Raw genomic sequence first — 25,037 nt, forward strand, 5'->3', positions numbered from 1 at the left:
CAAGCTTCAATTTATCAACTACACTAGTGAAGTAATTTAGTAAGAGAATTATGATGCCAACATATACCCTGTAATTTCATATTCTGTTCTCTGACTGGTAATACTTCATCAGCATTCAGTTTACCTTTTTTGCAAGACTTCTGCATAAGACGCACCCAACTTATTGAAGTTCAGCTGCCTTCTTAAGCACTTCACATCCTCTATAAGCTGCACTATGTTCTCCTCCGCATTTACAACAATCAAAACTTTACACCTTCACAAACTTCACACTTATAGTCCCTACCACACTTACTACATCTCAGTTTCCCATGACATACAGCCACAACATGTCCAAACCTTTGACATTTGTAACATCTAAGTGTGGGAGGAATATGAGCTTTTACATTATAACTAACGTACCCCAAACAAACTTTATCAGGAATCTTCATCTCATCAAAAATTAATACAGATAAACTATCTAACCTTTCCCCATGTTTGACTACTTGCAATCTCTTTACCTCCTTAACTTTGCCTCCCAATAAATGAGATTTAACCTCTTCCATCGAAACCTCCACCAGAACATCCGTTATAACACACCTAACACCCCTGTTTTCATTAGGTAGTTTCAATACTACCTTTTTGTCAAGTAACGTCTTCAAATGTGATGCCTTCTAACATTCTTTCTTATCCTTACAAATGATTAATACATTATCTTCTCTTAAAGTATGAGCACAATTTATGTGCTCAGAAGCAGATTTCAACTCTGTAGTTAATTTAATGGGGTTGATGGAAGTAAGCTGTTGCGGGTGAAATTTAAACAATACTTTGATGTCTTCTTTTTTTTCAAAATATCCCACTCTTCCTCTCTATCACTTGAAATTATTCCAATATTATGTTTCTTTTCCCATTTACCAGCTCTAGATTCAGCTTCATTATAACCTCTTCCCACCAACCCTCACACACACGAATCCTCCATTTGCAGCTTCTTTCCCAGATCCTCTCCCTATTTGAACCTACACTATTGATGCACCATCAATAACTCCTGGAGACGTGAGGCAAGATATAGGCTTTTATTGGCTGGAAGAAAGAACAAGCAGCAATTGACCACCACACTACATCCTGGAGACTGAGGCTGGGGCAGTGTCTCCAATTGCCTTTATACCGGGGTCTGTGGGAGGAGCCACAGTCAGTGGGAGGGGCCACATGAGCAGTCAGCGGGGGGGGGCGTGTCCACACAGGTATATGTAGTTCACCACATTCACCCCCCCCTTTATTTTAAAAGAGAGTCCCCATGGGGCGAAGTTTCTTACAAGTATATTTAAGTCTATATTTAAGTATATTTAAGTTAAGTCTATCAGGTGGTCGAATCTGTCACTGCGATCTACGTAGCACCGGCTGTGATTGCACAGGTGCCGGTGGTGATTGCACCGGAGACGGTGGTTGTGCTGGTTCCGGCCTAACTGGAGGTGTCAGCCCACTAGGCTTCAGTGATCCCTCATGCGTGTGCGAGGCGCCTGGTATATGCGCATACGAGATGCCCGGTATAGGAGTGTCGTGAGGAGTCAGTGTAGGGCTCGGTGTACGCGGTGTCACCTCGGGTACAGGGTCCATAGTTACCATGGAGTGTTCGGGGTAGTGGTCTGCCGCTCCTGCGGGTGCCAGGTCGCGGACAGAGACCGTGTCCTCCTGCCCAACAGGTAAGACCACGTAGGCATACTGGGGGTTCGCATGTAGAAGGTGAACCCTCTCAACCAGCGGGGAGTATTTATTACTCCTCACATGTTTCCGGAGCAGCACTGGCCCTGGGGACGTCAGCCAAACTGGTAGGGTGGTCCCAGTGACAGACTTCCTGGGAAAAGAGAATAGGCGTTCGTGAGGGGTGGCATTGCTGGACGTACATAACAGAAAGCGGATGGAGTGGAGTGCCTCAGGGAGGACCTCCTGCCATCGAGAGACCCTTTTGACTTAAGGGCTAAAAGTGTGGCCTTCCACACTGTTGCATTCTCCCTCTCACCTGTCCGTTTCCCCAGGGATTATAGCTCGTGGTCCTACTAGTAGCAATGCCCCTAGCCAGCAGGTACTGGCGCAGCTCGTCACTCATAAAGGAGGACCCTCTATCACTGTGGATATAGCAGGAATATCTGAACAGAGTGAAGAGCTGGCGCAGGGCTTTTATGACGGACGTGGCAGTGGTGTTGGGGCAGGGGATGGCAAAGGGGAACCACGAGTACTTGTTGATAATGTTGAGGAAGTAGACATTGCAGTTGGTGGAGGGAAGGGGGCCCTTAAAGTCAACATTCAGTCGCTCAAAGGGGCGGGTGGCCTTGAAAAGTTGCGCCTTTTCAGGACGGTAGAAGTGTGGTTTGCACTCAGCACAGACTTGGCAGTCCCTGGTCATTGTCCTGATGTCCTCAAGGGAGTAAGGTAGGTTCTGGGCTTTCACGAAATGGTAAAATCGGGTGACCCCCAGGTGGCAAAGATCTGCATGGAGGGCGTATAGCTGGTCGAGCTGTGCACTGGCACACGCTCCCCGGGATAGGGCATCAGGGGGCTCATTGAGCCTTCCAGGCCAGTACAGGATATCATAGTTGTAAGTGGAGAGTTCTATTCTCCACCTCAAAATTTTCATTTTTGATTTTGGCCCGCTGTTGGTTGCTGAACATGAACGCAACTGAGCGCTGGTCAGTCAGCAAGGTGAACCTTTTGCCGGCGAGATAGTGCCTCCAGCGCCTAATAGCTTCCACTATGGCCTGAGCTTCTTTCTCCACCGCGGAGTGCCGAATTTCAGGGCCTTGAAGGGTATGAGAGAAGAATGCTACTGGCCTGCCTGCCTGATTGAGGGTAGCAGCCAGCACAAAATCGGAGGCGTCACTCTCTAATTGGAAGGGAATGGTCTCGTCCACCGCATGCATCATTGCTTTGGCAATGTCCCCTTCAATGCAGCTGAAGGCCGCGTGGGCCTCAGCAGAGAGGGGAAAAGTGGTAGACTTGACCAGGGGGCAGTCCTTGTCTGCGTAATGGGGGACCCATTGGGCGTAATAGAAAAAGAAGCCCAGGCACTGTCTGAGGGCTCTGAGGGTGGTGGGAAGAGGGAGTTCTAATAGGTCGAGATCAGGGCCAATGACCCCGTGCTCCAGGACATACCCAAGGATAGCGAGTCGGGTGGTTCCGAACACAAACTTGTCCCTATTATAAGTAAGGTTCAGGGCTTTGGCCACTTGGAAAAAGCATTGGAGGTTGGTGTTGTGATCTGGCCAGTAGCGACGACAGATGGTGATATTATCCGGATAGGGAAATGTGGCCTTCATTTGGCACTGGTCCACCATCTGGTCCATTTCCCTCTGGAAGACAGAGACACCATTTGTGACACAGAAGGGGATGCGCAGGAAGTGATAGAGCCTGCCGCCCGCCTCGAAGACGGTGTACGGTCGGTCCTCTAGGCAGATGGGGAGCTGGTGATAAGCGGATTTCAGATCTATTGTCGAGTACACCTTGTACTGAGCTATCTGGTTGACCATATCCACGATGCGGGGTAGGGGGTACGCGTCAAGCTGCATGAACCTATTGATGGTCTGGCTATAGTCCACGACCATCCTATTTTTCTGCCTGGTTTGAACAACAACCACCTGGGCCCTCCAAGGAATTGTGCTTGGCTGGAAGTTTTAAAACATGGAAAGTATTTTACATCCGGAAAAATTAGACTTGGACCCTCAAGCTCCAGAAGCAGCTCTTGCCTTTGAACTCTGGCTTGCATGCTTCCAATCATACTTGGAAGAGATTCCAGTGACTGAGCTTGCCACAATGTACAAAATCTTACTATCCAGAGTAAGTCCGAAAGTATTCTCCCTTAACAGGGACCTGCCGACCTATCAAGGGGCACTGGACGCTCTCAAAAGACAGTACCTGTGGCTGGTGAACATCGTCTACGCAAGACATCACTTCGCGATGCGGTGACAGCGACCTGGTGAGTCGAGTGCTGAGTTTCTTCCAGCCAATAAAATTGATGCACCATCAATAACTCTCAGAGATGTGAGGCGAGATATAGGCTTTTATTGGCTGGAAGAAAGAACAAGCAGCAATTGACCACCACACTACATCCTGGAGACTGAGGCCGGGGCTGTGTCTACAATTGCCTTTATACCAGGGTCTGTGGGAGGAGCCACAGGAGCAGTCAGCGGGGGGGGGGGGGGGGGGGGGGGCCAGACAGGTATATGTAGTTCACCACAACTATTTTCCGATATCCCTACACCATTCACAGCCAGCACCTTGAACCACCACTCCTCTGAGCTAACCACTACCAACACCCCTTCTTCAGCCCAGCCCGGTTGGACTTCCAGATACAGGTGTATTTTTTTTTACAGTCAATTGAAGCACCTTGACTGCACAGAGGTCTGCAAAAACAGATCTCCTCTTAACTAATTATGTGACTTCTAAAACCAATTGGCTGCACCAGCAAAGATCTGGTGTGTCATATTAAAGGGGGTGAATACTTATGCAGTCAATTATTTTGTGTTGGATATTAGTGATAAATTTAGATCACATTGTAGAGATCTGTTTTCAAATTCCCACAAAAGAGTCTTCTACTGTTGATCAGTGTCAAAAAAGCCAAATTAAATCCTCTGTGATTCAATGTTGTAAAACAATACAACATGAAACCTTCCAAGGGGGGATGAATACTTTTCATAGGCTCTGCATATACACATGGTTAACAGTATCTTTATGAACACCAAAACGTTGATGCAGCAGAAATATAAAAGAATTCTTCATCAATATTTACAAAGCATGAGAAACCAAAATCATTTTAAATGTTCAGAAAGAATCTATGTTGTTGTTAAGGTGAATAATTAATGAGATAATCAACCATTAAGGGGATAAAATTCATAATTAAAATGAAAACACCATGTGTACATAAACATTTTAAACAAAACAGCCATTGATGCTCTTGGGGAAATTGATTAGTGAAATGAATAACAGCTGATAATTAAAATTAAAAAGGGAAATAGAATAAGTCTGGAAATGTGTTATAAATTAGCTTTACATCAAGTCTAGAAAAAATACTGGAACCTCTTCTAAAAAGTGTAATAGCAAAACATCTAGAAAGTAAAAATATTCTTCTGTTGTTCTTATGTTACGTACCCCGTAACTGGGTAACTTATCAGCAAAGAAGTCTGATGGTACTATTTTTAACAGTATTTATTGATAAAAATACACAAAAATAATGTCAATGCAAACGTACAGATAATATACGTTGTCAATACTAAATCTAAAAGTGCAGGTATAATAATAATCAATAAGAAATAAGCTCTATCGTTGTCTAGGGGATAATGTATTGTCCGATGGAAATATAAAAGTTACTTTAGTTCATTCAGGCTGCAACCTTTGGTTGGAATCAAGAGAGAGAGATTTTGGAACTTGCCAGAGTTTCCTTTTTTATGATGTTGATCCTTCGAAATGTCGTTGGTGTCCTTTTCCTTTAAGCTAAGCCGTTCTTCCGTGGCCAGTCCCACCAATCCCAGGCAACGGGAAAGGATGCAGGCGGGCCCCACCGGCTGTTGCTATTAAACACTGTCACGGGATTTCTAGCGTTTCTCCTGGTGCGTGTAAAGGGGTTGTTCCCCAGACCCTCTTTTATCCTCACTCACGGGGTCTCAGATGTCAATCAGGTTGGGATGATGCAATCCCTCAACCAGCCCCCTCTGTTTATTCCCTGAGGGCTTCAATGAATAGTACAGTACTCAATACACAATTCCGTCTCCAAGAGACAATGGCCGTTATCCGTGGCTTTGTCTTTCGGAGGCCCAGGACACATTCCAAACCTTGTGGATCCTGCGTGTCTCTCTCTCATTCCCTGGGTCCCAGACCCGAATTAATAGCAATCTTGCGATTCTCAAAAAGGAGGGGGCTACTTTGCACCCTTCGGCCCCTCAGAGTTGTGGCACATTCGTAACACCCCCCCTTCTTCAAAGCGTTTTCACCAGCGGTGAAAATGAAGTAGTACAGAGTCTTACAGGATTTTAGAATCTAACACAATACAAAAGTTTTTTTTCTACAGAGTAATACAGTTATACATTCAATTCAGCATCTAAACAGTTAATGATTACAGTGTCACTTCCTTTAATATCTTAACATCTTGTACCTTACTAAAGACTTGTAGCATCAGACTTCAACTTAATAACTACCTATTTTTATTTCTTTCCTTCAGTAAACAAAACTAAAGAGTTGTGATCTTAGCTTATGTGTATACTACAAAAGTTCATGCAAATACTAATCTTTATGTTACTTTCAAACTTAACAGTCAAGCTTCCTTGGGGGTTGTCTTGATTATTCACATGCTTTGTCGAAATCCCTTAAAACCGGCTTCTGCTATTTAAAAATGGCATCCCATTAACCCTCGCTTCTTTTCCAGTTAATTCCCACGTGGTGAGCTTGTGCACCCTGGCGAAATAGGCTTTCGCCCGCTCCTTTCATAGGAGTTATTTTATCAACAATGTGTTCCAAACTTAGACCATTTTCTGAATTTCCACACAATTCTTTAATTTTATGCAAGTTGCTAGTTTTCTCTTCAGGACCCTTCAGGCTATTAGCTCTCAATGCCAGCGATCCCTCTTTGTTCAAACAGCATTTCGAATTCTGCAGTTTCACACCACACTCTGGAATAACAATAGCGTGTGGGGTCCCTTTACCTTCCAACTCAACCTGTAATTGATTCACAGGTACTGCGGTACCAAGCCATTGTCTCTGTATCCTGGTTGCTGCTTCTGACATCAGTCCAGACTTTAAATTTTCTTCATTCAATTTGGGAACTACACTTTTCCCTTTTCCTTCAATAATAATATTCACCTCACCACCTTCTATCTCCTCACTAACTTTTAACACACCTTCGAGCACAAACAACTGGGAACTCTCACTTCCCACTATTACCAAGGTTAACTCTTTCTTCACTGAACCAAGTCCATCTGACCCACAAGGATTGTATTCCTTTTCAACTGAATCAAATACCTCAGACTTTTTCTGAGCTCCATTACTAGGTTCAGTACCACGTGCATCCACATCTTGGACACACTCAAACGGGACATTTGCCTCTTCCAGGCTTACAATACCTGTACCCTTTTCAAATTCTAAATTCCCCTGATCCTCCCAGCTACTCTCTGGGCAACTCCCTTCCGGAGTAAACTCAACCCCGCGGGCTGAAACAACCTCATCTGCCAACCCAGCAGACTTCTTCAAGGTAATGGCACCCTTTTCATCTAGGACTGCCCTCATTTCATTATCGGGAACACATTTAGAATTTTCAACTTCTTCAAACAGTTCTGCCAAACCAGACAGATCATCCATGTCCAACTCTGGACCTTTTAACAGCTTTATCTGTTTCTCATCTTTATTTTCTGCCTCTATAACTTTGCTCCTCACTAAGGGCAGGTCTACCTTCTTTCCCTTACTCTCTTTCACTTTACTACTCTTCGTTTTACCACCCTCTAAACCCTCATGGTACAGGGTTGGTAAAAACGTCTCGGCCAAATCGATACTGGCCGGATTTAAACTGCTCTCATTCTCAGCTGCCTTTCTCGACATGCTGCGAGTGGTCGCGCATGCAGGATAGACCTTGAAATCTAGGGGCGGGACCTCAACACTCACAGGCGGGCTTGTCAGCTTCATTGCTGACCAAACCTTACCACTGGCTAAATCATTACCCAGAAGGACGTCTGCTCCAGTTCTCGGGAATTCTGATCGCACCCCCATTTCAACTGGTCCAGATACCAGCTCACAATTCAGAATGATCCTATGCAAGGGCACCACTTTTCCTATTCCTTTCACAGCTACCATTCCCGTCTTGTGACCAAAATCCAGTACCTTACTGCTAATCAATGACAATTCAGCTCCCGTGTCTCTCCAGATCCGCACGGGAACTGGTGGGTCTCCCTCTCTCATAGACATGGTTCTGTTTGACATACAAGTCTCAGACCCTTCCCGTACTCTGTCTACCTGGGGCTCTCTTGTTGATTTACTGATCACCACGGCACATCCTTTAGGGACTGCGGCTTTCCATTTTCCTGTCTCCTTCCTCGGAGCAAAGCACCGAGATGCAATATGTCCCCCCTTTCCACAATTAAAACAGGTCAAGCCCAGAAATCTCTGGCCCCCTCAATCTTACCACTAGCTCCAGGCGGGACCTCTGCCTCAGCTGGCAGGCTTTCTCTATCATTCCCATGGTCTCTCTGGGAACTTTTATTGGAGGAAAACTTTGTCTTGTGGGTTAGGGCATATCCATCTGCGAACCTAGCAAATTCAGAGATGGACTTATTCGGCTTCTCATTCAAATACATCCGGATATCCTCCGAAACACCACTGTTAAATTCCTCAATCAGAATTAACTCCCTGAGACGCCAAAAATCCTCCTCCACTATCTCTGCTGTGCACCAACGATCCAAGAGCACACCCTTCTCATAGGCAAACTCGGTATACGTCTGATTCCACCCTTTCTTTAAATTTCTGAACTTTTGTCTATACGCTTCAGGTACCAATTCGTAGGTCCGGAGAATGGTCTCCTTTACTTTGTCATAACTCTCCGCCTCTTCCTCCTCCAAGGACAACGCCGCATATGCCCGTTGTGCCTTCCCTTTTAACACACTTTGTAACAACGCCACCCACTGCTCATTGGACCACTTCTGATTCACTGCCACCTTTTCAAAAAGCAAGAAATAACTATCAACATCCGTCTCCTTGAACAGAGGTACTAACCTCAACTCCCGACTAACATTAAACCACTCCTCTCCATCTGACCCTTGATCTCTTCGCTCTTGCCTTAACTTCTCCATATCCAAGTCATGTTGGCTCTGTTTCTCTGCCTCCTCATACTCTCTCTCCTTCTCGGCTCTCTCTTTCTCTTTCTCGGCCCATTCTCTCTCCTTTTCAGCCGCTTCCTGCTGTTTTAACTGAATTTCATGCTCTCTTTGTTTCTCAGCTCTTTCCTGCTCCCTTTTCACCTCTAACTCCTTTAGCTGGAGCTCATGCTCCTTTTTCACCTCTAACTCCTTTAGCTGGAGCTCATGCTCCTTTTTCACCTCTAACTCCTTTAGCTGGAGCTCATGCTCCTTTTTCACCTCTAACTCCTTTAGCTGGAGCTCATGCTCCTTTTTCACCTCTAACTCCTTTAGCTGGAGCTCATGCTCCTTTTTCACCTTTAACTTCTTTAGCTGGAGCTCATGCTCCCGTTGCTTCTCGGCCCTTTCTTTCTCTTTCTCGGCTCTTTCCTTTTCTTTCTCGGCTCTTTCTTTCTCCTTCTCAGCTGCTTCCGGCTGCTTTAATTTAATTTCATGTTCCAACCTTAATTTCTCCAACTCTAACTGAGCCGTCCCACTAGCTGGTACCTTTTCAGGGATATTTTCCAATACCTCAGCTGAAAACACATTCTTCACAATATAATACTGAGTTATGGCCCTCCGTACCTCCCGCTTTTTCATCGACAACCTCACCTCTGCGAGGCTTAGTCCTTTCGCAATATTTATTAATTCCGACTTGGTGGCCTCCAGAGTTGGGTTTTCTATAAATTCATCCACGTCCATCTTTGCTGGTTTCCCGTCTGGCTACCCGCATAACCAGATCCAAGTTTGGACTTACAAGCCCAATTCACTGACCTCCCAATTTGGTATCAAATCCTGGACGAGCCCCCTAGTTGTTACATACCCCATAACTGGGTCACTTACCAGCAAAGATAGAGAGGTCCATTGAAGTCTGATGGTACTATTTTAACAGCATATTCTTCTGTTGTTCTTATGTTACGTACCCCGTAACTGGGTAACTTATCAGCAAAGAAGTCTGATGGTACTATTTTTAACAGTATTTATTGATAAAAATACACAAAAATAATGTCAATGCAAACGTACAGATAATATACGTTGTCAATACTAAATCTAAAGGTGCTGGTATAATAATAATCAATAAGAAATAGCTCTATCGTTGTCTAGGGGATAATGTATTGTCCGATGGAAATATAAAAGTCACTTTAGTTCATTCAGGCTGCAGCCTTTGGTTGGAGTCAAGAGAGAGAGATTTTGGAACTTACCAGAGTTTCCTTTTTTATGATGTCGATCCTTCGAAATGTCGTTGGTGTCCTTTTCCTTTTAGCTAAGCCGTTCTTCCGTGGTCAGTCCCACCAATCCCAGGCAATGGGAAAGGATGCAGGCGGGCCCCACCGGCTGTCGCTATTAAACACTGTCACGGGATTTCTAGCGTTTCTCCTGGTGCGTGTAAAGGGGTTGTTCCCCAGACCCTCTTTTATCCTCACTCACGGGGTCTCAGATGTCAATCAGGTTGGGATGATGCAATCCCTCAACCAGCCCACTCTGGTCATCCCGAGGGGCTTCAATGAATAATACAGTACTCAATACACAATTCCGTCTCCAAGAGACAATGGCCATTATCCGTGGCTTTGTCTTTCGGAGGCCCAGGACACATTCCAAACCTTGTGGATCCTGCGTGTCTCTCTCTCATTTCCTGGGTCCCAGACCCGAATTAATAGCGATCTTGCGATTCTCAAAAAGGAGGGGGCTACTTTGTACCCTTCGGCCCCTCAGAGTTGTGGCACATGCGTAACACTTATATCACCAACCCTTTGCCCACACTGTTTCTTCCAGTGTGTGTTCTGGTAATCCCTTCCTTTGGGAGACAAGCTCCTACTGCAAACATGTTGTTTAATACTGTATCTGCATAATTGGTTGTGTTTGTAAAACATTTGACAAGCAATGAGATGCCACACTTTCAGCTCACTGTTGTCAAATGTATATGAATTGCTTCAAATTTGACAACAAATCAAAAGCAGGGAGGAGCTGAAAGGCAATTATTTAGACATTCAAATGTGGGGATAATATTCCATGAAGAACTTTATGGAACTATTACATAATTATTCATTCATTACAAAAATATTTTGGACTGGGGAAAGTAACATAAAAGTCCAAAATGGGTGAAGGATGTTAATTTGGGGTAAACAGAAGGTAACTGATAAAAGGCACTGAACTTCCAGAACAGATATGCAATTCACAGATGAGCTTTGAATCAGAATAAACAGGCATGTTTTGAGAGAAAGAATTAGGAATGCAGATTCTTCATGGAGTGTGTGTGCAAATAGGGCCAAAGAGCTGAGCATTCTGCAGCTGCAAATACAAAATTACAATGTAGTCATACAAAGTAAAAAAAGGCTTAAAAAAGCATATCACTGTGGTTTACTTCTTGTGGAATGGAAAAGTGAAGGTTTTATTGAATATATAGAAACTTGCACTGACCATAAGCATGTGCCAGTGCAAACATTATTTATCAGCCTCCTAACAGAATTCAGAGAGCATAAAAATCATTAACCACAAAAAAAATGAGGTTATTGTTAAAGAGAAGACCTGAAGAGAATATTTATCAGATTGTAAGTATTTGAGAGGAAAGAAAAAAAAGTTTCCATTTGTTGAAGAAGCTGGAGCTCAGGGTCATAAATAACGGAATGTTCTTAATACATCTGATGAAAATTTATCCAAGTAGAGTTCAATGTAACAGCAGTTCAATGCAATACATAATATAGAAGAAAAAAACAAAATAAAATAACAATAATAATTAAAAAAATAAAAATAAATAAGTAAATCAATTACAGTATACCTATTTTGAATAGATTAAAAATCATGCAAAAAACAGAAATAATATATATTAAAAAAGTGAGGTAGTGTCCAAGGGTTCAATGTCCATTTAGAGATCGGATGGCAGAGGGGAAGAAGCTGAGTGTGTGCCTTCAGGCTTCTGTACCTCCTACCTGATGATAACAGTGAGAAAAGGGCATGCCCTGGGTGCTGGAGGTCCTTAATAATGGAAGCTGCCTTTCTGAGACACCGCTACTTGATGATGTCCTGGGTACTGGATGATAATGTAGTAAATTTGATCACCAAATTTGTTGATGACACTCGGATTAGTGGACAATGAAGAAGACTATCAAAACTTGCAGTGGGATCTGGACCAGCTGGAAAAATGGGCTGATAAATGGCAGATGGAATTTAATTCAAACAAGTGTGAGGTTTTGCACTTTGGGAGAACCACCCGGGGTAGGAATCACACAATGAGCAGTAGGGCACTGCAGAGTCTGGTAGAATAGATGAATCTGAGAATATAGATTCAGAATTCTTTGGAAGTGGCATCACAGATCGATAGGGTTGTAAAGAGAACTTCTGACACATGGGCCTTTATAAATCAAAGTACTAAGTATAGGAGTTGAGCTGTTATGTAGAAGTTGTTTAAGATGCTGGTGAGGACTTATTTGGAGTATTGTGTGCAGTTCTGATCACCTACTGACAGGAACAATATCAATAAGATTGAAGAAGTATAGAGAAATTTACAAGAATGTTGTAGGGACTTGAGAAACTGAGTTATAGGGTAAAGTTGAGTTCTAAGTGTAGGTACATAAATGGGAGCATTTGGAGGGTTATGGTCCTGGTGCCAGCCGATGGGGCTAGGCAGAATAATAGTTCAGCATGGACAAGATGGGCTGGAAGCCCTGTTACTATGCTGTACTGTTCTTGGACTCTTAGCCTTTGGTGTGTTCTTTCCCATGACAGTCCAGATCCACCAGACGGAGCAGCACAATGGTATACGGGTAGGAATGAGCAAAGGTGTGGGTCCTTGCCATTGACTCCAGAGCCCATGAAGTCTCATGCCATCAGCTCAGGCATAGGCCAAGAAGTCCACTCCTGATAATTAGCTGCTATCCTCCCTCAGTTGATGAATCAAAGCTCTTCCATGTTGAACAACACTGGGAAACACTGAAAGTACAGAATCCATTCTTCAGTGGCGATGTGAAACCACCCTGAATGATAAAGCGGCTACACATACAAAATACTGGTGGAACGCAGCAGGCCAGGCAGCATCTATACGAAGAAGTACAGTCGATGTTTTGGGCCAAGAGCCTTCGTCAGGACTAACTGAAGGAAAAGATAGTAAGAGATTTAAAAGTGGGAGGGGGAGGGGGAGATTCGAAATGATAGGAGAAGACAGGAGGGGGTGGGATGAAGCTAGGAGCTCAAAAATTGATTGGCAAAAGGGATATGCAGCTGGAGAAGGGAAAGCATCATGGGACGGGAGCCCTAGGGAGAAAGAAAGGGGGAGGGGAGCACCAGAGGGAGATAGAGAACAGGCAAGGAGAGATTGTGAGAGGGGCAGAGAGAGAAAAAAGAGAGAAGGGGGAAGAGAGAGAGAGAGAGAGATAGAAAACAAACAAACAAATAAATAAATAGATAGATAGATAGATAGATAAATAGATAAATAAATAGATAAATAAGGGATGCAGTAAGAAGGGGAGGAGGGGTATTAACAGAAGCTAGAGAAATCAATGTTCATGCCATCAGGTTGGAGGCTACCCAGATGGAATATAAGGTGTTGTTCCTCCAACCTGAGTGTGGCTTCACCTTGACAGTAGAGGTGGCCATGGATAGACATATCGGAATAGGGGGAATTTCTTTACTCAGAGAGTGGTAGCTGTGTGGAACGAGCTTCCAGTAGTAGTGGTAGCGGCAGGTTTGGTATTGTCATTTAAAGTAAAATTGGATAGGCATACGGACAGGAAAGGAATGGAGATATGGTTATATGGTTATATGGAATGGGACATAGAATTAAAATGTGTGGCCACTGGGAGATTCTGCTTTCTCTGGCAGACAGAGCATGGGTGTTCAGCGAAATGGTCTTCTAGTCTGTGTCGGGTCTCTCCAATGTATAGAAGGCCGCACCAGGAGCACTGGACGCAGTATATCACACCAGCCGACTCACAGGTGAAGTGTCATCTCACCTGGAAGGACTGTCTGGGGCCGTGAATGGTGATGAGGGAAGAAGTGTAAGGGCAGGTGCAGCACTTGTTCCGCTTACAAGTATAAGTGCCAGGAGGGCGATCGGTGGGAAGGGTTGGGGGGGGGGGGGAATGAACGGACAAGGGAGTCGTGTAGGGAGCGATCCCTGCGGAAAGCAGATGGGGGGGGGGAGGGAAAGATGGGCTTTGCAACACCTTATATCCCGTCTGGGTAGCCTCCAACCTGATGGCATGAACATTGATTTCTCTAACTTCTGTTAATGCCCCTCCTCCCCTTCTTACCCCATTCCTTATCTATCTATCTATCTATTTATTTATTATTTCCCCCACCCTTTTTTCTCTCTCTGCCCCTCTCACAATCACTCCTTGCCTGCTCTCCATCTCCCTCTGGTGCTCCCATCCCCTTTCTTTCTCCCTTGGCCTCCTGTTCCATGATCCTTTCCCTTCTCTAGCTGCATATCCCTTTTGCCAACCAACTTTCGAGCTCTTAGCTTCATCCCACCCCTTCCTGTCTTCTCCTATCATTTCAGATCTCCCCCTCCCCCTCCCACTTTCAAATCTTTCACTATCTCTTCTTTCAGTTAGTCCTGCCGAAGGGTCTCGGCCCAAAACGTTGACAGTACTTCTTCCTGTAGATTCTGCCTGGTCTGCTGAGTTCCACCAGCATTTTGTGTGTGTTGCTTGAATTTCCAGCATCTGCAGATTTCCTCGTGTTTGCGTTAATAAAGCAGCTAGACTGGTTCTCCAGCAAGCAGTGAGAGAACAACCAGAAAGGATAAAACAATTTATAAAGTAACAGAAAACATGAGCAAGAGTGGCCCTCTGAGCCCGCTCTATTAATCAACATGACTGTAGCTGATCTTCCAGATTCAGTGCTCCATTTCTGCTTTTTACCTCTATCCCTTGCCCCTTCTCACCCCAACAATAGTATCTAACTCCTTGAATGTACTTAGTGATTTGTCTTTCTGTCATTGGGAATTCCAGGAGTTCACTAGTTTCTGGGTGAAAATAGTTCTTATCACAGTCTTGAATAGTTGACCCCGTACTGTTAAACAAGATCCCTAGTCGTGGACTCTCCTACCATCGAGGCCATCCTTCAAGTTCACTCTGGTTAGAATTTTGCTGTTAATGAGATCCCCTTTCATTATTCTTATAAACTCCAGTGACTAGAAAACAAATTGAACTAATGTCTTTTCAGTCCTGTAAACCTAAACCTTCATCCTGAATTCCCTCCGTAGGAAGAACATCCATCTTCAGAAAACAAGCACAAAACAGCATGCAATACACAAAATATGGTCTCACCAAGGTGATGTGTATGTGTAGCAGGTCAATCCCACTCTTATACTCAAATCCTCTGAAGTCAAACCTTCCACATCACCTGAGGTATCCATAGGCTTATCTTCAGTGATTGCTGCACAAGTAGATCCAGGACAATTTATCCTCAGTCAGATGTTCCTTTTATTGACACCAAAGCTGATAACATTACATTTACCCTATAAAACTGCAACTGCATTGTGTCTGCCCACTCCTTTAACCTTCCCAATTCAAGTTCCTCTGCCACTCTGCTTCCTCCTGAAGGCGCACCGTCCCAACTAGATTTCTGTAATCTATAAACTTGATTTTACATTTAATTATTTCATCCAAATCATTAATATGCATAGTGGATACCCGGGTTCCCAGTATGGTGGTGGCCCACATCGCTGTCTGCTGATCAGTAAACACTCCTTTATTGCTGTTACTTGTCAGGTGTACTTAACTTTGTCCTCATCAATCTGCCTGGCCTGCACAGTTAGACACCCACCTAGCTAACAGGAGTCATCTTCCACTGGTTTCCAAGTCAACTGCAGCCTATTTAAACCCAGCTCTCATCCACAGCCCATGTTCAGCCAAGCTCAACCAGTTGCTCCTAGCCCTCAGTTACCTTGTTGCTGTGTTGTGGTAAGTATCTGTTCTCTCTTGTTATGTGGCCCCTCATAGCTTGTTATTTTGCAGATAACTATTATTAAAGTGATTGCTCATCGCTAAGTCATGTCTGCTGCTCTGCATTTGAGTCAAGTCTCCTCTACATTTTCTACCACAGTCAACGTATGGCAGATGTATCTGTCTTCAGTCATATCGGCAGAAGTCATCACTGTCATCACAGAGCCAAAATGCCGTATTGACATTGAGAATATCCTTGATTGTGATGCACTGCAGACCAATTGTACCAAAAGGGGGTAGATTTGGAATAGATGTGTAGGTTGAAACTGGAATATCAGAGGCACCTGCGACCACCCGGACCAGTACAATCTGCAACCTGTAACCTCATAGCCATCACATTCATCTCTCTGTGATAGTTCTCAATCAACATGGTTCAGTTAGCATTTCAAAAGGCATGCTAGGAGCAGCACCTGGCATCCATAAAATGAGATGCCAATCTAAAATGAGATGCCAATCTGAAACTGTAAATTTAAAAGGAATGTTTCTGTGCAGACCAGACGACTCTCTGTAAACAAATAAAAAGAACACCCAAAATGTGTAGAATTGCAATAGTTGTCTTCAAGAATTTTACCTTGAGATACTTAGTTTTGACTTGCTGAAAGTATGGTTGGTTATGAGAAAAGAACGCTCCCTGGAGCATTGTCTTCAACTCGGTGTGACCTGCTGATTGTGGAATTTATTTATCCTGCAAGCACTGTGAAAATGGTCCTTCAGAAATATCCCTGTGTGCCTTGTCCTTGTGTTGCCCATTTGAAGCATGTGATAGCCCTCCAAAACCCTATTTTACCTCATTGTTTCCTTAATTGCACATCTGGATTTGGTACATTTGCCTCAGATCTGCTTTAGCTAATCTAATTCCAATTAAGAAGTTTTGATCTTTCACCTCTGGTTGTTTATAAACTGTGACAGTGTCAGATAAGCAAAGGCTTCTTTCATCTTTTCAGAAGACAGAGGAACAAAATCATTCATAGCATCCTTCCTGATTACTGTCATGTTTATCTAACCATGTACACCTACAGATGATGGCCATGTGGAGAATAAAGTTCAGCATTGGCCAAACTGTATATTTATATTGTCATTCAAAGATAATCTTATACCTTTCAAATTTTAAACCTGGTGAGGGTGAAGCAGAATGAAGATCCTGGCCTGGAACTGGCTTTGTACTGAAGATGTATCTATTACTGTACCATTTTCCCTCATCAAGTCTTGAAACTGAGAGCAAATTCTGGCATCTGTACTTGTTCTGCAAAGCTTGGATATCCTGTAGTTCTTGGTGCTAAACTACTCCTCCACAGGATCTGAGCTGCAGTCTTTTCAGATGCAATCAACTGCCTGATCCGACTGTAAAAAGCCTTAAGCCTCTTTTTCTCATTAGATATTGCTTTTTATTGTCTGTACTGAGTCGCAATTATTGTTGGTCAAGCTCTGTAACCACTATTTGAAATGTGAGGATTTATTCTCTCAGAACTACATTTTAAAAGTTACTGACTTTTAGAATCAAAGGTTAATGTTTCTTTCACTTCAAATGTTGAGTTATGCTATTTCCTTATGCATGAACCCTATCCATCATTTCACTTTGCATACAATAGCCAACGTGTGCATTTTGATTAATAAGTTAATTTTAATTGCAAATATTACACCCTTGTTTAGAAGAGCGTTGGGATACAGTCAATTACGCGAGACATCCGTTTAACCACAGTGATGGCGAAGTTCCAGAAATACTCTAATAGCCAGAGGGAAAAAAATCGGTTACTTGATGAATGTGGATTGTTTGGAGAAAGACAGCAGAGATTTGTTTCGGGAAATCAAGTCACTGCAATTTCAGAGCGAATGCATTGGCCGAATTGTAATGGTAGGTGTTTGGCAGCGAATTGTTACCATTCATTCCTGCGAGCGCAGGCAAATTCAGGACTTCTCTACGTACGCCTCTGAAAGCAGAGTTGTGAATTTACTGACAGATATTGCCCAACAATCTGTCAGTTCACCCTGCTGCCAAGAAGAAAGAACTTGCTGCGATTTCCCGGCCACATTCTCTGACTTATCAAGTAATTTCTTAGTTTAAATGTAAATTTTAAATATTCATGTCAATGCGGATCTTTATACCTTATTTTCTGTCGTAACCGGTGGATTGTAATTTATAGACAGAAACATTCAGACAACAAGTAGATTTGACACCTATTTAAAACGCACTTAAAATTGATCACAGATCTTCTGTCCAAACCTGACTGTACAACTCTGTAAGGGACACGTCTATTAGAACAGATCTTTCACTCAATTGTAATGACTCATGCCCACTGTTAAAAGAAAATGTTCAACATGACAACGCAAGTCCAGCGAAAAGTATTCTCAGTCTTTAATAATCGCGTTACTCTGGTGTTAATGGAAAAGTTGAATCATTTCATTCCTCTCTGTTGAGACTTGATTGTGGTGTTTATATTAGGTAGAATATTATCACATCTCCGCTGCTGAGATGCGTTTGCAATGCATATTATATCAATGCTAAGTAAGGTATTACCTTTTAACTTATACCCAATGAAAACCAAGCTTCGTGACCCTAGTTCACTGGTCTTGTGTGCATTGAATTTGTCTGGTGTAAATCCATATAGAAAACAAAAGCAAAACTCACCTGGTTTGTTCGGTGTCGGGTAAAATTAATGCATTCGGAGATTACCAAGGCCGTCATTTTAACCAAATCCTGAGAATTTTGAGTATTGTTTCAAACGTAAAAGAAAGCCAAACTCTTGAAATGGAGTTTGGTATTTCGATTATTAGTACTTATTCAGATGTTGCTAATCGTCATCGGAAGACCAGTGAATTAATCATTCCTTCTGTCCCCCCCCCCCCCGATTAAATGGATCGGCAAAAGAATTTTCCTTTGTTGCATCTTTATTAGGAACGCATATTCACATATGTTAAAGTATGCCATTGTTTTCAGCGGTTAACTTGTAGATCCTGGAAAACGACATAACGGAGCGAGTATTTCCTCAAGTGCTCTTAACAAAATTTAATTCGTGTTTGGAGAAATGAGTGAAAGCATTTCTTGCGCTGATTAGGAGAATTTGTAGAGAAGATGGGGAGAAATCTTTATGGCAGAGCGATTGCTGGAGGACGCAGAAGATACGAAGGTACTTTACCTGGTGAGATACCCTGATTTGGAAAACACTGTCTGAAAGGCTGGTGAATGCAGAAATCATCCCAATCTTCAAACGGGGATTGCAAAACGAAAATTGCAGGGCATTGTGGGAAGACAGGGCAGGATGTATTGGCAGTGCTTCTTTTTAGAAGTGGTGTGGGCACAATGGGTGGACTGAACTTTAGCGTTATGAACTTTAAGTATTCTTTAGTAGCGGTTTGAAAATCGGACTGCATCGAAAAAAGGCGGGCCATCGACTCAAATAAAATAAGATTCAGTCACTGGAGGCGATAGTATATAATGACCTGTTGACCACGATCCGAAACGATAGCATGACTCGGACATTAATGTAAGGGGTCCGTGAAAATTATTAAGAGCAGGATGGAGAACAAAAGCTAAAACTCTGGGGAAAAACACAGAATAACAAAAAATAATAGATTTGTCATCATATTATCATACTGTATTCAAATACAAAGTTGAAATGCAAAAACTCATCTATATCTACAGGTGTAAAATCAAAACGCAGCTTTCTAAAATGTATCACCCAGGCAGCTGTTTCATGGAGCTGAGCACAAACAAAGTAAAATACTGAATGAGTGCCCTATTGGAAAAATGGTAAGACGTAGATTATGGATAAAGACCGAAAATGATGGAGGCAAATGAGAGGGATTAATGGATAGCAGCGTTGTCCGCGCACAATGATTTCCTTCCCTGCCGAATATTTATTAACGATGATGCAAATCTGAAACTAACATCAGATCATGAAGGGCGAAATCAGTTACAACACTGATTGCTGATTCTAATCAGTTACATTGCGACATAGGGATTTTTTTTGCATTCACTCAAACCAACATGGACTACAGTCGGCCCCTGCAACAAGGTTTAAAACATCAGGAGTAAAATGGTTGAGTAGAAGAGATGTAAAACCTGTGTATTTGATTTGGGAGCGTGTTGGCTTCAGTTCTGCAATGCTGGAGTGGGTGCTCTGATTGGAAGTGTGTGAATATTCAGCAGCTCATTTGCATGTATTAACATCCCCCATGAGCGCCGGCCATCATTTGCCCGCAGTCGGAGCTCCCATTTGCTCTGTGGCGGCTCCGCAGTACCGGTGCCTGCACGCTGTCGCATCTGCCTTATGAGTCGCATCGCTTGACCACGTCCATTGGAGCAATTCGATAAAGTTTCTTTCTCTATCCAGGAGCTGTCGGTGTGGGGGAAATTTTGCCGCCCTCCTCCTCTCTCTCTTTCGCTGTCTGTCTCTCTCTCTCCCTCCCCTCCCCTCCATTCCTTCATCCCCTTCTTCGTGCCCCAGCAGCTCGCTGTGCCGCTGCGAGGAAAGGTCGGTGTGGGACGGCCGAAGCTCGGGCGCAGGCCCAGGCCTGGTTACCATGGCAGCCGCCAAGGACGGAGTGGTGCAGGAAAAGTACAAGTTGGTGGTGGTGGGCGGTGGCGGCGTAGGGAAGAGCGCTCTCACCATTCAGTTCATCCAGGTCAGTGCGTGGCGACATTAATCCAGCCCGTGGCTTCGGCCTACTTCGCGAGTTGTGTGCGAGGCGGAGATCCGGGTGCGGGCTCCGCGAGGCAGAGCTACCCACACGTAGGGGCGGTGGGTATCGTTTTAACCCCGTATCTCGCCTCCCCCCTGGCGGCCAGTTCTCTTTGCTTTTTGCTTGGGGTTTGGTCTCCGGGGGTCACAGGCCGCTGCACTGTTTCTACATAAACTAACGCACAACTTCAGTGAGTCAGCGCTTCTTGGCGAGGAGTTTACAAATCCTTGTAAGATAAAATCAAATCTCTTTCTCATTCCTTTTCACTTCCCTTATTGGAGTTGTGCATTTGATTTATGATTCTGTTCGTGACCCAAGTCCGAGCCATGTTGGTTTCCAGAGTGTGTGCACTTCGGTTACAAATTTGTAAGTAGTTTTTAAACTGGCGTTAAGCTAGTTGATTGTGGAATCTATATTGGATCTCACCCAGCTGTTTTATAAGAAGTTATAAAAGTTTTCGCAATAAACAGTTGCTATTGATTTGTTTTATTTAGAATGGAATTTAATCTACTGGTTGGTGATCCTCTTATAATCTCAAGTAGACGGTGTAAAATTTGCTCCCTTTATGGCAAGTATGCGAGAAGTTGAATATCATTGTGGGTTGTTTAAATACAACAAATGATGATTGTATTTCTGGAATTGTGATCGCCAGTTCTCTGAAGTTGTGTTCATGAATGATCTAACATCAGTATATTTCGGAAAATTAATACTTCATTGAAGTCTAAGTCTCGAGCGGACAAATAACGCATCCTCTATACAAGGGGTTCAATGTGCTGTTCTGGGTGGCTAGAAAAAGACATTTGTTCGATGCTTTAATTCAATAACTTGAAACCTCTTCTAACTTTTAGACAGCTGGTACATTTCAACCGTTGTTTACAACTGTTAGCCATATCCAGCTGTCACGTTAAACCTGTCCCTGACGTCCTACCGCGTTAATCTGGAGACATCTAACAGAACTGAATTTGACAGTAGTTCTGTTTGTAGTTTGTAGCATTGTTTGTAGTTGATTTGTTTGATAATCGTAGACCTTTCCAATACAGTTGAAAGATGATAACCTAATAAAGATGTTGCACACAACTAGTTAACTTAATAGTATTGTAAAATGGACACCCGTGGTCTCAGTGTTGGTAAACTTTGTCCAATTTATGTCTGGAAAAGGAAATTGAGCAGTTCATCTTTTAGGTTGCGCAGTTCATGATTACCACTGAATTTTACCCTCCCTTCTGCTGGGAGACAACAAGATTACCAGTGAATCGGAAGTTTAACTGGTGAAGATGGTCTTTTCTTGTGATTTTTATTAATTATGGTGGAAATTCTTCAGTTTACTTTGCCAGTTGCAGGTTCAACATACTTACGACCAATCAACATCCACAGAAAAATGGTTGCTTGATTGGGATAAATGTGTTGTGGGATACATGCACTGTGGTTTACAGTATAGAATCAGGGAAATGTATTGGAGCACCTTCCTAAAGATGACTTAAATAACGACTTACTTTTTTGATTTCTATCAGGTCCAGTTGTAACATCTCACTGCTAAATCTCCTTCTGTGTGGAATTCTGATAGGCAAATACCCCCTTTTCTTCGGGGTTGAAATCCTGCCCACAATCCACTCAGTAGCTTAATTTGCAAAACTCATGGAATACTTTAACAAAATCTAATTCAGCAGGACAGTTGATTGCCAGCTTAAGGGCAGCTATGGAGTATATTTGCTGACATATATTACAGTATTTCATTTTTTTAAAAATGTTTAATGTTGGTGAAAATTCCATGAGACTGAAAATTATAAACCTGACTCTTATTCAAAATAAAGAGGAAGACTGCAAAAAGAATACAGGTTAGTGGAACACTTGTCAAAAGAGAACTGTTGAAGACATTACAGTAGGGCACTTGGAAAAATTCAGGCTAATTGGAGAGAAATAAATTTGTGAAGGGAAAGGAATGTTGATTTCTTGGAGTTCTTTGGAGAAATGAGCTAATGTGAATAAAGGAGAATTTGTGAATGCACACAAAGATCCCTCCAGAAGGAATTTGAGGTTATGTATCCAAGGCCATGATCGTGTTTTAAACGTTTGTGGTGTTGGAAGCAATATATTGGCATGGTTGAAGAATTGGCAGGTTATGGGTCAGAGCAAGTTCCTTATGTTCTTGGCCTCTATGTTGATGAGATGTGACATGGATTGGGGGACTGCTTTTTAGAGCACCTTCTGCCCATCTGTAACAGGGAGGATTTTCCGGTGGCCAACCACTTTAATTCCACTCCTCATTTCCATTCTGACATGTCAGTCCATAGCCTCTACTGCCCTGATGAGGCCACTCTCAAGTTGAAGGAGCAACATCTCATATTCTGTCTGAGTAGCTTCCAACCTGATGGCATGAGCATTAATTTCTCCAACTTCTACTAATTCCTCCCCTCTCCCCTTTTTCCATTTCCCATTCTGGTTCCACTCTTGCCCCTTCTCTTCTCACCTGCCAAACTACCCCCCCACAGTGCTCATCCACTTTCCCTTTTCACTTTCTTCACCTATTAGGTTCCTCCTTCAGCTCTTTACCTTTTTCATCTTTCACCTCTGTGCTTCCACTTCATCCTCCCTCCCATCCCCACTTTCTTCCCTCTCGATGGCTTTACCAATCACCTTCCTGATTGAAATAACAGGAAGATGTAAGGATTAGAAGTATTTGAGAACTGATGAACTACAGTTTCAAAAGGACAATGACAGTATGTTCTTAAGGAGCATACAGGGGGTGGGGGATAAAATTCATTCAAAACAAATTGATTCCTCTGCATTTCAGATGTTGAGAGATATTGGGGAATGTAGTGAAATGGCACAAATTCTTGACCCGCTTCTTATGGAAAGGTGAAATAGGCTCAGGGGCCTAGTTGGTGGCCACTGTTACTAATTGTGACATTGAAAGATTGCTTTTATCATTTAGCTTATTTGCATTTTAATTATTTTTAAAAGGTACATCTTAGGGATGTTATAAACATTTTTAATTTTGAAATGTTTATTTCATGGGAACTTGATTAAACTCTAGTGCTGCTAGGTGCTTTTGATACATGGATAGTCTTGTTTCTTTTCTATATTGACAGTTTATCTTAGCTGCTTCCTGCATTGTACTAAATTCAAAATGCTGTTATCTTGCTCTTCATTTTGCATTAGGCTATTGATCATTTTCTTAAACACAAAGTACGCTGCAGATGCTGTGGTCAAATCAACATGTACAACAAGCTGGATGAACTCAGCAGCTCGGGCTGCATCCATTGAACTTGACGACGGGCCTCGGCCTGAAACGTTGACTGCTCGTTTCAATGGATGCTGCCCGACCTGCTGAGTTCATCCAGCTTGTCTGATAATTTTCTTAACCTTTCTTTCTTCCATTCTCCACTTTCCATCGTGAACCTACTGTTTCCTACAGCTATCTCAGCTTTTCTGCTTTCTATCAGGTCCATTCCATTCCATTCTGTTCTAGTTTCTTCATTTGCTCTGAAAACTTATACACTAGCTTTTTCAGTACCTCCTTAACCATGACCCTTCTCTATCATAGTTGATGAGGCGCAATACTATCAGTCCTTTATCTCTTGAACTCTGCTCAGCCCTTCTCCCAGCTGGGAGAACAGAATTTCCTTTATCTTTGCTTTCTACCCAACATTTGGCAGATCATTCATCATTATTATATACCATATCCAATGGCATTTTACCACAGGCACATTTCACGTTCTCCACCACCATTCTGAAAAGATTTCTCTAAAGGTTTCCTGGTCCACAAACTATTCCTTCTCTGACATGGCATTTTCCTTTGCAGCCACAGAAAATGCAGCACCAGTCCCTTTGCCTTCCTTCCCATCTGGGGATCCAGGTCATTCTTGCAGGTGTATTAATAATGGATTTCTCCCTTCTGCAAAAGCAATCCCAGTGTAGTTGACTGGAGTATCGTTGAAGTCTTTGCTAATTTCTCAAAAGAAAGCAGCTGAAGATATTGGATATTTGGGAGGTTAGAAGAACAAAGAGTAAGGAAATAGGGTAGATGTAAAATTGTTTCTATCAGTAAGGCAGTATTGAGTAGAGTGTGTAGTTAACATGTTAATAAGATGGTTATTCTTGCAGAAGTTGGTAAATAACTGAGATAACTGAGACCGAAGTGGCTTGTTCTTTAGAGCAATTTAAAGAGGATTTGAATATGTTTTTGATAGATGAGTGAAATGAGGGCTCTCGGGTTCAGGCACAGAAGAGATGAGGCTTTGGGCATATCATAAGAATACTGAATGTTGGGATGGCCAACTTCTGTTTTCCTTGTGTGGAAATATTTTTCCTATAGAGTGATAAATCATAACTCTGGAGTGAGCTTGATTTTGTAAGCCGAGTAAACATCGCCAGTACTGCTAGTTGATTTTGGGACTAGCTGAGATGCTTAGTATTTTTCCTCATTCATTTGATGTGCTTTCCTGGTAGGCTGACTTCTCTGAAATTGAGGATCATTGCTGCTTCATAAACCATGGGCTTGTTAATGCATTTAATGTAGTGACCTTTGAGCACTTATGAGCTTGCATTTTACCATCAATATGTCATTGTGGAA

At 42.9% G+C, this 25,037-nt stretch overlaps 1 protein-coding gene across 3 annotated transcripts in view; it reads left to right on the top strand.

The window, feature by feature from the left end:
• Positions 1-18,706: 18,706 nt before the first annotated feature.
• The window catches only part of rras2 (RAS related 2), a 74,968-nt gene continuing 68,637 nt past the window's right edge, over positions 18,707-25,037 (top strand). Inside the window, exon 1 of one of the 3 annotated variants that reach the window (XM_059975782.1) lies at positions 18,707-20,407. In XM_059975782.1, coding sequence (XP_059831765.1) covers positions 20,306-20,407 — 102 coding nt within the window. In that variant the 5' untranslated portion in view covers positions 18,707-20,305. Of the gene's footprint in view, positions 20,524-20,671; positions 20,694-25,037 lie in introns of those variants that run through there. The other 2 variants (XM_059975785.1, XM_059975783.1) reach the window with 2 other exon arrangements.

Source organism: Hypanus sabinus, chromosome 7 (genome assembly GCF_030144855.1).
Source record: "Hypanus sabinus isolate sHypSab1 chromosome 7, sHypSab1.hap1, whole genome shotgun sequence".
Classification (NCBI taxonomy): domain Eukaryota; kingdom Metazoa; phylum Chordata; class Chondrichthyes; order Myliobatiformes; family Dasyatidae; genus Hypanus; species Hypanus sabinus.